This window comes from Erinaceus europaeus, chromosome 14 (genome assembly GCF_950295315.1).
Source record: "Erinaceus europaeus chromosome 14, mEriEur2.1, whole genome shotgun sequence".
In the NCBI taxonomy this organism is placed as follows: Eukaryota; Metazoa; Chordata; class Mammalia; order Eulipotyphla; family Erinaceidae; genus Erinaceus; species Erinaceus europaeus.
Genome location: NC_080175.1, coordinates 36,512,450 through 36,527,166, shown reverse-complemented (window position 1 = coordinate 36,527,166; position 14,717 = coordinate 36,512,450). Strand labels below are relative to the sequence as shown.

The 14,717-nt window shown below is 37.0% G+C and overlaps 1 protein-coding gene across 1 annotated transcript in view; it reads left to right on the top strand.

Annotated features, from left to right (window-relative positions):
• Positions 1–8,288, top strand: part of ZPBP (zona pellucida binding protein) — a 47,284-nt gene extending 38,996 nt beyond the window's left edge. The window contains exons 7-8 of the mRNA XM_007528150.2: positions 1,406–1,583; positions 7,644–8,288. Coding sequence (XP_007528212.1) covers positions 1,406–1,583; positions 7,644–7,738 — 273 coding nt within the window. The 3' untranslated portion in view covers positions 7,739–8,288. The remainder of the gene's footprint in view (positions 1–1,405; positions 1,584–7,643) is intronic.
• Positions 8,289–14,717: the final 6,429 nt, after the last annotated feature.

Genomic DNA, 14,717 nt, shown 5'->3' with positions numbered 1-14,717 from the left:
TGAATATGCCATTTAACTCCCTTTTTGTCTTTAGTTTTTGTGGTGAGAAATTTTATTAGAGCCTGATGGTCTTATCTCTGTATGTCATTTTCTTCATTTTTGTAGCAACCTGCACTGTTTTTTCTTGCCCTAGCTTTTGAATAATTTTACTATAATGTGTCTTGTTTGGGCCATTTTGTATTCAGGGATATGGGAATTCATTCAACTTCCTAGGTATCTCATTGTGTGTGTGTGTGTGTGTGTGTGTGTGTGTGTGTGTGTGTGTGTGTGTGTGTGTTAAGGTTGATTGATTTTATTCTCTTTGCTCCACTTTTTAAAATTTCTTTTTAATTTATAAAATGAAAATATTAACAAGATAATAGGATAAGAGGGGTACAATTCCACACAATTCCCACCACCAGAACACTGCATCCCATCCTCTCCCTTGAGAGCTTTCCTATTCTTTATCCCTCTGGGAGTATGGATCCAGGGTCATTATGGGGTGCAGAAGGTAGACGGTCTGGCTTCTGTAATTGCTTCCCCTCTGAACATGGGCATTGATAGGTCGATCCATACTCTCAGCCTGTCTCTCTCTTTCCCTAGTGGGGCAGAGATCTGGGAAAGTGGGGCTCCAGGACACACTGGTGGTGTCATCTTCCCATGGAAGTCAGGGTGGCATCATGTTAGCATCTGGAATTGTGTAAAGATATAAAGCAGAACAAATTGTTGACTAATCATAAACCTAAAGGCAGATGAGATTTGAGGGTCTTTATTTAGGAAAAAGCAAGTAAGGTCTATTTTAGATATATTCCAAGGGGTCCATGAGGCCCATGACATTACTAGCTTTTGCCTGGGCCTGACAGCTCCATGCATGTGGACCCAAGGTATTGTCTGCTTTTTAAATAGGTGCTGATTTTCTTCTTGTTTATAAGCTTAGTTTTTATTTATTGATAGAGTGGCGTAACTGTCTGAAGATCTTCTAAATAGTTATGAAGTACATTTCATTAATTACATTTAATTATTGGGATAGTTCATAGAGAGGTCTTGTTTTGGAGAACTGTCTTGCTTTTATTCAGACTTCAGTTAAATCTTATCCAATATATTGGGTTGTAGGTAAAGATGTGACATTATTTTTCTATGTAAAAATATGTAATGACTTTTCTAACAACCACCAGAACAATACTGAATAATATTCAAACGTGTTTTTCTTTGTATTGTATTGATATTTAGAAGAAATTATGGAAGCATTTACATATTATAGGTGATGTCTTTTAATTTTTATATGTATTATTTATATCCTATGAATGCAAGAAAAACCAAGACCCTTGAGAATGCTTTGCCCTGCATCTAAGGATATAAACATCCATATAGGTCCTAAGATTATACATACTTGTACATAATTTTTAATATTATATTTCTATTTTAGGCTAAGACTCTCATAGAGAGATTCTTTAATCAGCAAGTTGAAGTTCTAGGCAGACGTCCTGAGCCATTGCCTGAAATATACTATATTGAAGGTACTCTCCAAATGGTTTGGATTAATCGCTGCTTTCCAGGTTATGGAATGAATATCTTGAAACATCCAAAATGTCCTGAGTGCTGCGGTATGTAAGCAACTACAGTTTCATTACTTTCATTTATGACAACTCACTTTTTTTTTACTATACCTAAGAGAATATGTTATTTACTTATACTAAAAACTATATATTTTTAGTGTATTTGAAGTAGTCTGTTTAAAAGGCTATTTGAAGGTGTGTTTAAATGAAAAAGATAATGGCTTAAATTCAGCCTTGATATTAATATAGCAGAGAGAGTATAGTTTGGAGTGGTAGGCATTACCTATGGTGAAACATACAGAGATGAATTAGAACTCACATAGAGTTACCCTAAAACAGTGCACATGAGATTTCTTATAATCAATTATTGATGGACTTGGGTTTGTATAGTGGAGATGAGGTGTATTATTGCCTTTAAAATTAAGAATAGAGGTTAGGGGACTGGGCGGTGGCACAATGGGATAAGTATACATAGTGCAAAGCAAAAGGACTGCCACAGGATCCCAGTTCGAGACCCCAGCTCCACCTGCGGGGGGTTGCTTTTCAAGTGGTGAAGCAGGTCTGCATGTGTTTATCTTTCTCCCCCCTTCTGTCTTCTCTTGATTTCTCTCTGTTGAATCCAACAACAACAATAGCAGCGGCAACAGCTACAGCAATAAGAGCAAAATGACAACAATGGTAATAGCAACAGCAGCTATTTTAAAAAAAAAACGGCCACCATGGGCACTGGATTCATGGTGTGGGCACAGAGTCCCAGCAATAACTCTGGAGGCAAAAAAAAAAAAATAGAGGCTAGAAGATAAAACTGTCTTGGCCCAAGTTCAGCCTACTACGCATAGCACATGAGAGTATGACAGCATTGTGGGGAAATTCTAGCTCTGTGCTCTCTCTCTCTGTCTTTCTGTTTGTCTCTATCTGAATAAAAAAATTAATCCAGGGCAGTGAAATCCCAATAACAGACTGCAAGGGAAGTGTATGAAAAAATATGGATAAATCTCACAAATATTTTCTGCTAGTCTTGCCCTCCTAAGAGTTGCAGAAGATGTATCATGTAATGGGAAACTGCTAATCTTCAGGGTATAGCATGAAAAGATGAATTAAAAACAAAGTTTGAGATCAGACTGATGACAGAACATTTCCATAAGTTGTGAAGAGGCTGTGAAGAGGTTGTCAGAGCTCCAGAACATGATGTTGAAGAGAAATCTGGGGTGGTGGTGGGAATGGTGTACAGACATTCATCATGGCCTATCATGGATAGGTAAGGAACATCATACCTGTTAAGGACAGATTATTTCTCTGTGGTTTAGGGGCAGGAGGCTGTGAATAGATTCATTTGCTTATATTTTTTATAAGAGAAAGACATATAGAACAGGGCACCCCTCAACTCTGGCATACATAATTATCAAATTTCAGGAATATTTTTATAATTTAGTGTATGAAAGTGACAACATCCCCCACCAAAGTTCTGTGTGTACCCCATCTTATTTCTAGTATAAGAGACTATCTGGTTTTCTCTCTTTCTCTTCTTTTCTACTTCTTCTCCTTCTCCTTCTCCTTCTCCTTCTCCTTCTCCTTCTCCTTCTCCTTCTCCTTCTCCTTCTTCTTCTTCTTCTTCTTCTTCTTCTTCTCCCTCTCCCTCTTCTTCTCCCTCTCCTTCTTCTTCTCCCTCTTCCCCTCCCCCTCCTCCTCCTCCTCCTCCTCCTCCTCCTCCTCCTCCTCCTTCTTCTTCTTCTTCTTCTTCTTCTTCTTCTTCTTCTTCTTCTCTCTCTCTTCCTCTCTCTCTCTCTCTCTCTCTTTCTCTTCTTTCTTGCTTTAGTCATCTATACTTTGCATATGAGCAAAACCATTTGGTAGTTTTTTTATTTTTCTTTATAAAATTGAAATATTGACCAAGACCATAGGATGAGAGGGGTACAGCTCCACACAATTCCCACCACCAGAGCTCCTATCCCACCCCCTACCCTTGATAGCTTTCCTATTCTTTATCCCTCTGGGAGTATGGACCCAGGATCATTATGGTGCAGAAGGTGGAAGTACTGCTCAGCTCTGGTTTAGGGTTTATGGTAGTAGTGCGGGGGATTAAACCTGAGACTTTGAAGCCTCAGGCATGAGATTCTCTTTTGCATAACCATTATGCTATCTACCCCCACCCTGATAGTTGTCTTTTACCTTTTATTTCACTTAGCATAGTCACTTCCAATTCCATCTATTTTGTTCCAAATGATACAAAATAACTCTTTTTGATTGTAGAATAGTGTCCCATTGTATATAATATCCCACAGTTTCCTTATTTAGTCATCCATTCTTGGGATTTAGTTTGTTTCCATGCTTTGGCTATTATGAATGATTCAGATAATTATAGGGGTGCATATACCCTTTTGAATTTGTGCTTCTATGTCCTTTATATTCCAAGGAGTAGTATTGGTGGGTCATAAGTTATTTCCGTGTTTATTTGTCTATAAATTCTCCAAACTGTTTATATAGGGGCTGTACCAGTTTGTATTCCCACCAAGAATAGCAAAAACTCTTTCTCTCCACATCTTCACCAACAGTTATTTCCTATATTGTTGATGTGAGTCATCCTCACAGTCATGAAGTGGTATCTCATTATGGTCTTGATTCCTATTTCTCCAATAATGAATGATGTAGAGCATTTTCCCATGCCTGTTGGCCCCTCAGATATCTTCTTTAGAGACTTGTCTGTTGAGATCCTGAGCCCATTTTAACATTTGTGTTGTTTTGTTGTTGATGTGTTTGAGTTTTACAAGCTTTAGACATTAAGTCTGCAGATGTGTGGTTTGCAAATACCTTCTTCTGGTTACTTGGTTGTCTTTTTATCTCTAGGGCAATTTTTTTCAATGTATAGAAACTTTTAAATCTGATGTAGTCCCATCTGCTTATTCTTTCATTTCATAGGTCAGTGTGGTTGAGTCTCTAAATACATCTTTGGTGTTAAGGTTCAGTAATATTATCCCTATATTTTCATCTGTGGATACTGAGAATTATTTTGTACAGTATCTATTCAAATATTTCTTAAATGTATGGGTTTTAATGTAGTATGAACAAAGCTTTTTTTTTTTCTTTTTCTGATACATTCTCTGTGAATATATTTACCCAAGCTGTGACGTGTACTTTTTTGTTTTTAAATTAAAAATGTCAAGAAAGGGAGAAATACAGTGGCACACCCAGCTGAGTACACACATTACCAAGAGCAGAGACCTGGGTTCAAGCCCCACTCCCCACCTGCAGGGGTGGAAGCTTAATGAGCTGTGAAGCAGGTCTACAGGTGTCTCTCTGTCTCTTTCCCTGTCTATCTCCCCTCCCCTCTCAATTTCTCTCTCAGCCATACTATCTATCCTCTGTTACTGAAATAAACATGATTTAATTGGGTTGGTTTAATGGCTGTAGCTGAGGAATGTCACACTCAGTGAAACTTAAACCAGAAAGATTGCTTCATTACTCTTATTATTTTAAATAATGTTTTAGTAGTTTTCCTCAAACTCTTTTAAAGTAGAACAAAAGATGTTAAAATGTATCCCAACAGAGATTTTTATAGTTCACACATACTCTATTACAAAGGTCTGTTACTTTTTTTGCATGATCTTATGATAATATAAATTCTATTTGTAACAGTTTTATACAATATATGTGTGGACACTGCATTTATCTGTATTCCTGGATTTAACAATACTTTCACTCAACATTTACATAATTGTGTCTTTAGTGTAAATGTACCTTTGAGAAACATGTGAAACCAGACCAAAAAAAAATCTGTTTCTGTCTAGTGCTACTAAGACCTGTTTCCACATATCAGTTTTTTACATGAAGGAAACTTTCTACTTGTTGCACAATATAAAGCTACATAGCATCATTCTCAGATCAAACCCTCTGCCTCCTGACAATGCTGTTTATTGTTGTTGTTGTTTTCTTTTGTTTGTTTGCTTTATTTGTTTTAGTTGGGAGGTTAATGGTTTATGGTAGAGTTGTTGGCACATGAATCTCTCCATGACAGGGGTCTGCAAAACACTCTCACCTCCAGCAGAGGTCCTTCTCATCATCAGTGGGCACTTTTAATATTGGCCCACACAAAAGAGAACTGGATGTTTAGAATCTGGATTTTCTCTCCAGCCCCTTTCCTTGCTGTAGGAGCCTGGCTTCTCCCCTTGGAAGGAATTGAGGGTGAGCATGAGTTTATCAGTTCAAACCTACCCTCTATTTCAGCTGCATTAATTGGATTTTTACCAGTTATCACTTTAAGTACTTTTATTACTTACTACTCTAGTAAATAAACATAACTTTATTTAATCATTTTTAAAAATATTCCAATCATACTTACCACATAAAACATATATTCAATATTAAAACTTGAACTCTATGGAGCCTAGTATGGGAAAAACTTTCTCTGGGTAACTTGAAATATATCCCACTTATTAAAAATGTGTATTAAAATAATATGAAAGGAGATGATATGACTCAGATCCAAACAGAGAGATGTACTATTGAATTATGGTTCTAAGAAAATTGTTTTCTTTGTTGGCATATAATAGCTATGCCTTAGATATACTGCTGACATCTTTGTGAGCCCATGACTAACTACATCTGCAACAGGAAAATAAGAAACAGGATAATCAGAGGTCCAGCCTAACTAGAAGGTTTAATGGCATGTCCAGACCTGAATATTAGCCATAGAATTAAGCATTCATTAAGAACTTGGATGAAGCTTGAAGGACTCATGTTAAGTGAGATATGCCAGAAAGAGAAGGATGAATATAGGATGGCTTCACTCATGGGCAGAACTTAAGAAACAAGAACAGAAAGTAAAACTTGTCTTGGTTTGGAGTCTTACTTCAAAGTGTAGGACTCTGGGGAAGGAGGACAATTGCTCACCCTTAATTCCTTCCAAGGGGAGAAGCCAGGTTCTGACAGCAAGGAAAGGGGCTGGAAGAAGGGGCCTTTCAGGTCCTGGTTCACAATGATGGAACTAAATTTGAGGTAAGAGTATTTTGCAGACACCTGTCTTGACAAGATAAGACGATTGCATTCATGTGTCAACAACTGTACTGCAAACCGCTAACCTCCCAATAAAAAAATAGAGAAAAAGAACCTATGGCACAATGGATGTTTTTCATCTAATCTAATTTAAAGTCTTACAATAATAGTATGAATTTGGATGCTTTGTACCTACTCTACAAGTGAATGATAGGATCAAGTATCACAATTTCCTAGAACCCTAGTGTTAAGTAATTAGAGCTATTTGTGATTTTTTTCTTGTTCTTTATTTATTGTCCTAAAGACATAGCCCTAATAAGTATATTTGTAACATAAATTATCCTCATGTTATTGATACTTGAACAGAGTGAAACTAGGTTGAATATTTTTTCCAAAATCATACATGAGTAGTTAAAGACATTAGACTTAAAATAGGGAAACTATAAGAAATAAGCTGCTGGTCTCTTGTGGGGACTGTATTTACACGTCACATGTGGCTATTACAGGATACCTGGTAGTACATAGCTTTCTTAGAGCTCCTGTGGCACAACTGGTTAGCGCGTAGTACTTGTACAGCTTTCTATGGTCTTGACTTCTATGACTTGTGCTTTAACTTACAGATTGACCCTGCTGCATGCTAAATTCAACATCTGTGATCAGAAAAGCTGTTTTAGGTCAAGTATTATTTGAAGGAAGAACCGTTGCTAAAAGTTAAACTGTTCCACATATGTGAAGTATATGAGACAGTCAAACTCAGAAACAAATAGCATGATGTCTGGTGGGGATTAGGAATGAGTAGATAGGAGATGTTTAATGAGGATGGATATCTTTCTTCATTTTTATTCTCACAAAAGGTTTGGCTGTACAATAATAGTGAAATGGAAACATTGAAATGATTAAATTTTTTATTTTCATTACATGCATTTTGTTACAATTAAATTGTATACATGTTAATTTATAAGAGTATATATCAGAAAACTTTGTTCTAAACCCATGTTACTTTAACACACACACACTCACAGTAGAAAACAGCATCTTTGAAATTGTGTTCTCTATGTAAAGTTATCTTGTGTGACACTTTAGAAAACTTTAACTTTTTAATTTATTGTTTCTCCACAGTGATCTGCAGCCCTGGATCTTACAACCCCCGTGATGGAATTCACTGCCTTCAGTGCAATGACAGCACGGTGTATGGAGCAAAAGCATGCTTCTAGGACACTATTTTGAGTTCTTCGGTGGTTTATTAAGCCCCCTAAAAGTACAGTTTTAAAATATGAGTATATAATAAATCAATATTATGCCAAAATTAAATATATTTGATTTAACCCCACAAAAAAGTGGTGTCATCATTTTAACTGAAGGACTGTATGCCCACATGCTTTATGTAATCTTTAACCATTAGTGTCAAGTATCCTAGTGATTTCATTGGGATCGTGCTTTTTATAATAATTTCAGGGTGCCAGAAGATAGCCTGTGGTGTATGACATGCTACCTAGTTTGTACGGCCCACATTCAAGACCCAGCACCATGAGAAGAGTGCTACAGCACCAGTGCAAGCTGTGACACTGTGGCTTATCTCACCCACTGTCTGTCTTCATGTGAATAAAAATGCTGACTTGGGAGTCATGAAAGTATACATTTGTGAAGCTCCTATGAAGCAAAGAGAGAGAGAGGAGAGAGAGAGAGCGAGAGAGAGAGGAAGAAAAAAATCATTTCAAGTATACTGATTTAACCCATAAATTTTTCAGGGCTTAAAAAAAAATCAACCACCTATCTGTATTGATTATATGTTGATTCAATTAAAGTCTTCATATATATCAGAATCATATTCTTTTTGGCTTGTTTCATTTCTATGATTTGATTTTTTTATTGGGAGGATTAATAGTTTATAGTCAACAGTAAACACAGTTGTTGGTACATGTGTAAAATTTTATGGTGCTTTATTCCTTCTAAGACCTTTCGTATTTCAAAATCACTTTTTAGAAAAAAACTTGTAGTTTTATTATTGCAATTTTCAGCCTCTGCTGTAAGACCTGGGTCCCAACAGAGCTCACTGGGATTTTCAAAAAGTGACCTTATTGGAGGAAATGATGATTTGCAAGGTTGTCATCACAGGTGTAGTTTCTCCACTCCACATGGTATGTGTCCTCATGCCATACCTTCGACCACCTTTTTATTTTCCTCTAGCATAACACACTGGGTCCTCACCTTTCTCTACATCAGCATACTCCACCTCACTCTTTTTTTAAATTTTTACTTATAAAATGGAAATATTGACAAGACCACAGGATAAGAGGGGTACATTTCCACACAGTTCCTACCACCAGAACTCCGTTTCCCATCCCTTCTCTTGAAAGTTCTCCTACTCTTTATCCCTCTGGGAGTATGGACCCAGGGTCATTATGGGGTGCAGAAGATGTAAGGCCTGTCTTCTGTAATTGTTTCTCCACTGAACATGGATGGGTGTCGGGCTGAGCTTCACTGACGGGAGACAGACGACCAGGGACTCATGGTTGAGCTGTACACAGTATCTCTTTATTCATGCAGGAAGCAGCACAATCTATACCAAGCTAGACTAATCTAACAACTAACTAAAATGAAAAATGTTGTCTTTATATATACTTCCCAAGTAGGGTGTGAACAGGATGTGACGCAGAGAGGGTGGAGAGAAAAGTAACTGGTGAAAATCAGGGTGTGACAAGGAGAGGATCGGGGTGTGACAAGGAGAGGGGGTGGAGCAGGTGAGAATTCTACCACTAAACCACCAATGCCCTGGAGGGAAGGTGGTGCTTTATGTAAATGTAAAAGTGATTTATGTAAATAGACGGCAGTGGTTATGTAAATAGAATACAGTGGTTATGTAAATAGAATGCAGTGTTAAGCAGGGGGGATTTAAACCAAATGAAACAGAAGGGGTTTTTAAAAGCAGAATTAGAAGATACCAGCAGATGGGCATTGGCAGGTCGATCCATACTCCCAGTCTGTCTGTCTCTTTCCCTAGTGGGGCAAGGCTCTGGAGAAGTGGGACTCCAGGATACATTGGTGGGGTCATCTGCCTAGGGCTGTCAGGTTGGCATCATGGTAGCATCTGAAACCTGTCCACCTCTCTCTTAAGAGTCTTTGTGAAAAAAAAAAAAAGAGTCTTTGTGTCCATTGCAACAGAACATAACTAGTTAGCATCACCAATTAACATAACTAGTTAATGACTTTTTTTGTTTTTAATATCCCACCAATGAGTGAAATCATTTAATATTCATCCTCTTCCTTCTGACTTAGTAAATATGACTCCAGTGTCTATCCATATTGTAGCAATTCTTACAGCTGTGTAATATTCTATTGTATTGTATACCACAACTTCCTGAACCACTCGTCTGTCATTGGACATTTAGGTTACATTCAAATTTTGGCTATTACAAAAAGTGTTGTAGTGAACATAGATATGAAAAGGAACATATATCTCTTTGGACAAGTGTTTTTATGTTGTTTGGATGGTTATGTAGGAGAGGAGTTCTTGTATTGTTTTGTAGGTCTATTTTTAATAAAGTGAGGAATCTTTATATTGTTTCACATGGGGTCTAGACCAATTTACATTTCTACAACAGTATAGAGGGTTTTGTTATTATTTTATTTTGTACTTGTTGTTTCTTTCCTTATTGATCTATGATATTCTTAAAAGTGTGAAGTGGCTTATCTCCTTGTTTTCTGGATTTGTATTTCTCTAATAAATTTAATTTTGGGCATTTTTTCTTTTTTATTATTTATTATTATTGTTAATACCACTAGGGTTATCACTGGGACTCAGCACGAGCACTAAGAAACCACTCCTAGTGACCATCTATCTTTCCTTCCCTTCTTTTCTTTTCTGTTCCCCATGTGGAAATGATGCTTGATTTTCTAGTTTTCTCTGAAAATATATTTTAGGGTCCAAGCATAAGAACATGGAACATCCACCCCTTGTATCTTACACACAGGATTCGCCAATGTCCAGAAAGCCTTTTGTTTAAGTCACGACCTTTAAGTTGGCTTGCATCCATAAGATACGCTTCTTTTCAAGTGCTTCCTGGATCTTAGATTTTGAAGGTTTTCAGTACTTGTGAAACACTATCAAGGGCTTTCTCAGAACCACAGGCATAAGTCTTTTGCTTAATCATTGTGCTATCTCTCCAGTCCCTAAGCATTTTTATTTTCATAGGCCTGCTACTTATCTGAATATCATCTTTGGAGAAGTGTCTGTTCAGTTCTTTTTCCCATTTCTTAATGAGGTTGTTTGATTGTTATTGTTGTTGGACTTTGTGAGTTCTTTATATATCTTGGTTATTAGTCCTTTGTCTGTAATGCAGCATGTCAACATCTTTTCCATGTCTTTGGGTTATCTATCTGTTTTGATGATGGTGCCTTATGTTATGCAGAAGCTTTTCATCAGGATTTAGTCCCAGTAGGTTCTTTTCTTTTGTTTTTCTTGCTATTGGGCTTGAGACTTAGAAGATATTTCTTTCAATATATTTTATGACTTTGGGCTTTAGATATAAATCTTTGGTTCATTTGAACTAACTTTAGTGTGTGGTGTGAGACAGTAATCCAGTTTCTTTCGCATGAAGTCCAATTTTCTTAACAATATTTATTGTAAAAAGTTCTTTCCCCATTTTATGCTCTTGGTTACTTTGAGATAAATTAGCTGTCTGTGTATATGAATGTGTATTCCTGGATTCTTAATTCTGTTCCACTGATCTTTTTTTCCAAATACCACACTGTTTTGAGTACTGTAGTTTAGTACTATCAGTAAAAGTCAGGAAATATGATTTTGCCATGCTTATTCTTTAGTTGGGACTATTTCTGTAAGTCAAGTTCTTTTGTGGTTCCAAACCAATTTCAGTAATGTCTATTCAATTACTTTAAATAATGCTACTGGTACTTTTATGAGATTGCATTAATAATTTATGATGCTTTCTATAGGATGATAATTTTAACAACATTAATTCTTCCACTCCATGGCCATGAGAATTTTTTACATTTCCTTGTATCCTCTATTTCTTTTCATAAGAACTTATAACTTTCAGTGTATAAGCCTTTTACTTCCTTTGTTATAAACTTATTTCAGTGATGCCATTTTAAATGAAATAGTCTTCTGAATTTATTTTATTCTTAGTTCAGAGCTTAAGTATATAAAAGTGCCAATGATTTCTATATGTTAATTTTTATTGTGCTACTCTACTGTATGGGTTTATTGTTTCTCAAATATTTTCTGTAAAATCTTTCATGACTTCCATGTTAATTATAATATTCTCTACAAAATCTCATCTTCTTTTGTTTCTTTTGCATTTATTATAATGTCTTCTTTTTAAAAAAATTTATTTATAAAAAGGAAACCATAGATTAAGATGGGTACAACTCCACACAATTCCCATAATAAGAACTCTGCATCCCAACTGTTCCCTTAATAGCTTCCCTATTCTTTAACCCTCTGGGAGTATGGAGCCAGGGGCATTATGGGGTGCAGAAGGTGGAAGGTCTGGTTTCTGTAATTGCTTCCCTGCTAAACATGGGCATTGGCAGCTTGATCCATACTGCCAGCCTGTCTCTCTCTTTCCCTAGTGGGGCAGGACTCTGGGGAAGTTTGGCTCCAGGACACATCGGTGGGGTCATTGGAAGTCAGATTGCCATAGTGGTAGCATCTGGAACCTGGTGGATGAAAAAAGAGATAAGATATAAAGCTGAACAAATTGTTGACTAATCATGAACCTAAAGGCTGGAATATTGCAGATGAATATTTGGGGTCTCTTGTTTTGAAGATAGCTAGTAGGCCTATTTTAGTAATATTCCAAAGGGTCCATGACTTACAATAGTTTTTTCCTGAGCCTGACATCTGATATGGAGGTGGACCCAAGTTATTGTCTGGAAAGATGATGTCATGGCTACAAAAAAGGCTAGAAAGCTGGATCAGGAAAGAGTAACTCCCAAATATGGGAAAGGTATATAAATATTGTTGACTGTAAACCCCATCAATTTGATATGGGGCCCATATTCAGCTTTTTCTTGCCTCACTGCAATGACTAGGAATTATTTTGTTAAATGTTAGTGGTGAGAATGCCCATCTTTGGCTTGTCATTATTTTAGAGAAAAAAGTTTCAAAGGTATTTGATGTTTGTCAGGTGACTTCGCAGGAGAGGGAAGAGACCAGGAACTCATGACAGAGAAGGAATGCAAATCTTTATTCACGTGGGCACTTCCGAGTTGGATGCAAGCACTGTGGGTTTAGGCCACATGGAGCTAGCAAAATGGCTGCCTCCCACTATGCACACAAGCCCTTCTCCAGGTCGGGATGCAGAAAAAAAAGAGAGTGAAACTGGAACAGCAGCAGGCTTTATAGGGTAAAAACAGGAATTGGCAAGTTGGAAACAGAAATGGCTAGGAAAGGGGGTGGAGAGAGGCAAAAGGCATGCTGGGAAGGTGGAAGCATCCTTAGCAACTGTTTGTGATGGTTTTTAACTGAATTAGCAATACCCTGAGGGGATCTTTCAGGCAAAATAATTATTATGTAAATAGACTATAGTGTCAGCAATAGAGCAGAGCAGGGGGAGCTGGCTTTAAGGCCCAACAGATTTTAGCTATAGGTTTGTCACAAATCACCTTTACTAGGGTATGAGTAAGGCTCTTTCTGTGCCTATTTTGTTGATAGTGTTTATCATGACTGAGTATTGAATTCCATCAAATATTTTCTTGCTTTATCTGTATTTACTGATGTGATCATATGTTTTTTTTTAAATATTTGATTTGTTATAAAGAGATAGAAAGAGAGAAACACAGAGAGCAAGATACAGGGACAGAGAGACCAGAGCACTGTTCACTGTTCACCAGAGCACAGGTGATTGATTGAACCTGGGACCTTAGAACTTCTGGCATCAAAGTCTTTTTGCATAACCATTTTGGGGTCACCTCAAACCATCATATGGTTGTTATCTTTTCTTTCATTGGTGTGGTATATTACATTATTTGGCTTGGATATGCTGAGCCATTCATGCATACCTGGAATCCAAAGTTATCTGGACACCTATGTTCATTCAGCACTGTTTACAATAGCCAGAATTTGGAGGCCAGAATGTGTCCACTGACAAAATACTGTTTATTAAAATAGGGAATACTACTCAGTTTTTAAGAAAAGTTGAAATATTTTCTTTTACTACAATGTGGATGGAAGTGGGAGTATATCATGCTAAGTGAACTAAATCAGAAGGAAGACAAATTCTGTATGATCTTACTCATACAAGGGCTATAGGAAGTAATGCAGGGGGAAAAAGGCAAGAATAGCATAAATAAATGCTAGGTCTTCAAATAAAGTTACTCAGAGGGAAGGATGGCAAAGATCTTAAGGGTTGGAGGGATTCTGTGTCCTGCCAAGCAAGGAGAGAAGCATTTTGGTGGTAACTGAGATGTATTAACACATATTTTGGGGAAGTGCAAAATTGTATCATTGAAATAATAGACATGTAAAATAGCCTGTATAGTTTATATTTAATGTTAATGATTATTTCTTCAGTGTTTCTTTCATATAATAAATCACGTGTTTTTTTTTTTTTGATAGACATTGTTTTCCAAGTTTTCTAAAATGGAATGGATTATTTTCCAAAAAATTAGAAGCAATAAACTACTTTGAAAACATTAAAATAGTAGTAGAAGATATTATTGCTCATCTCTGCCTGATGAGTTCCTTTCTCCCATTCTTCCTGCCAGAGAATAAGGCTTGTTTTACTCCAGTAAATGGTCTCTTTAGATTGTAAGTGGATCTCTTCAGGGAATAGTTGATAAAACTGTGAGATGAACTTACCTTAACTTGAAAACGAAGCTCAGTCTGAGGACCTGGAGTTTCAGTGATGATACTGAATCATACCCTCTCCCCCTTATTTTAATTACTAAAGCAATCTTATTTCTGCACCAAAGACTGCAAAGACATACCAGAAATCTAGCAGGCCAGCTAGAGTAGGCTAACAGGAGGAGGGAAGGTGTGAAAGTGTGAAGGAGTGTCCATTTCCAGGATCTCTTCTTGAGGCTGTGGGACCACTGGTGGGCCCGTGGGTATGAATTGTTCCACAGCCCCTTTTTGTGTCTGAGTCTTAGTCTGCCCAGGACTTAGAAGTTCTGTGAAGAGTTCATTTTGTGGGCCTGCATAGGACTTTGACCTCAATGTGGATCAACAAT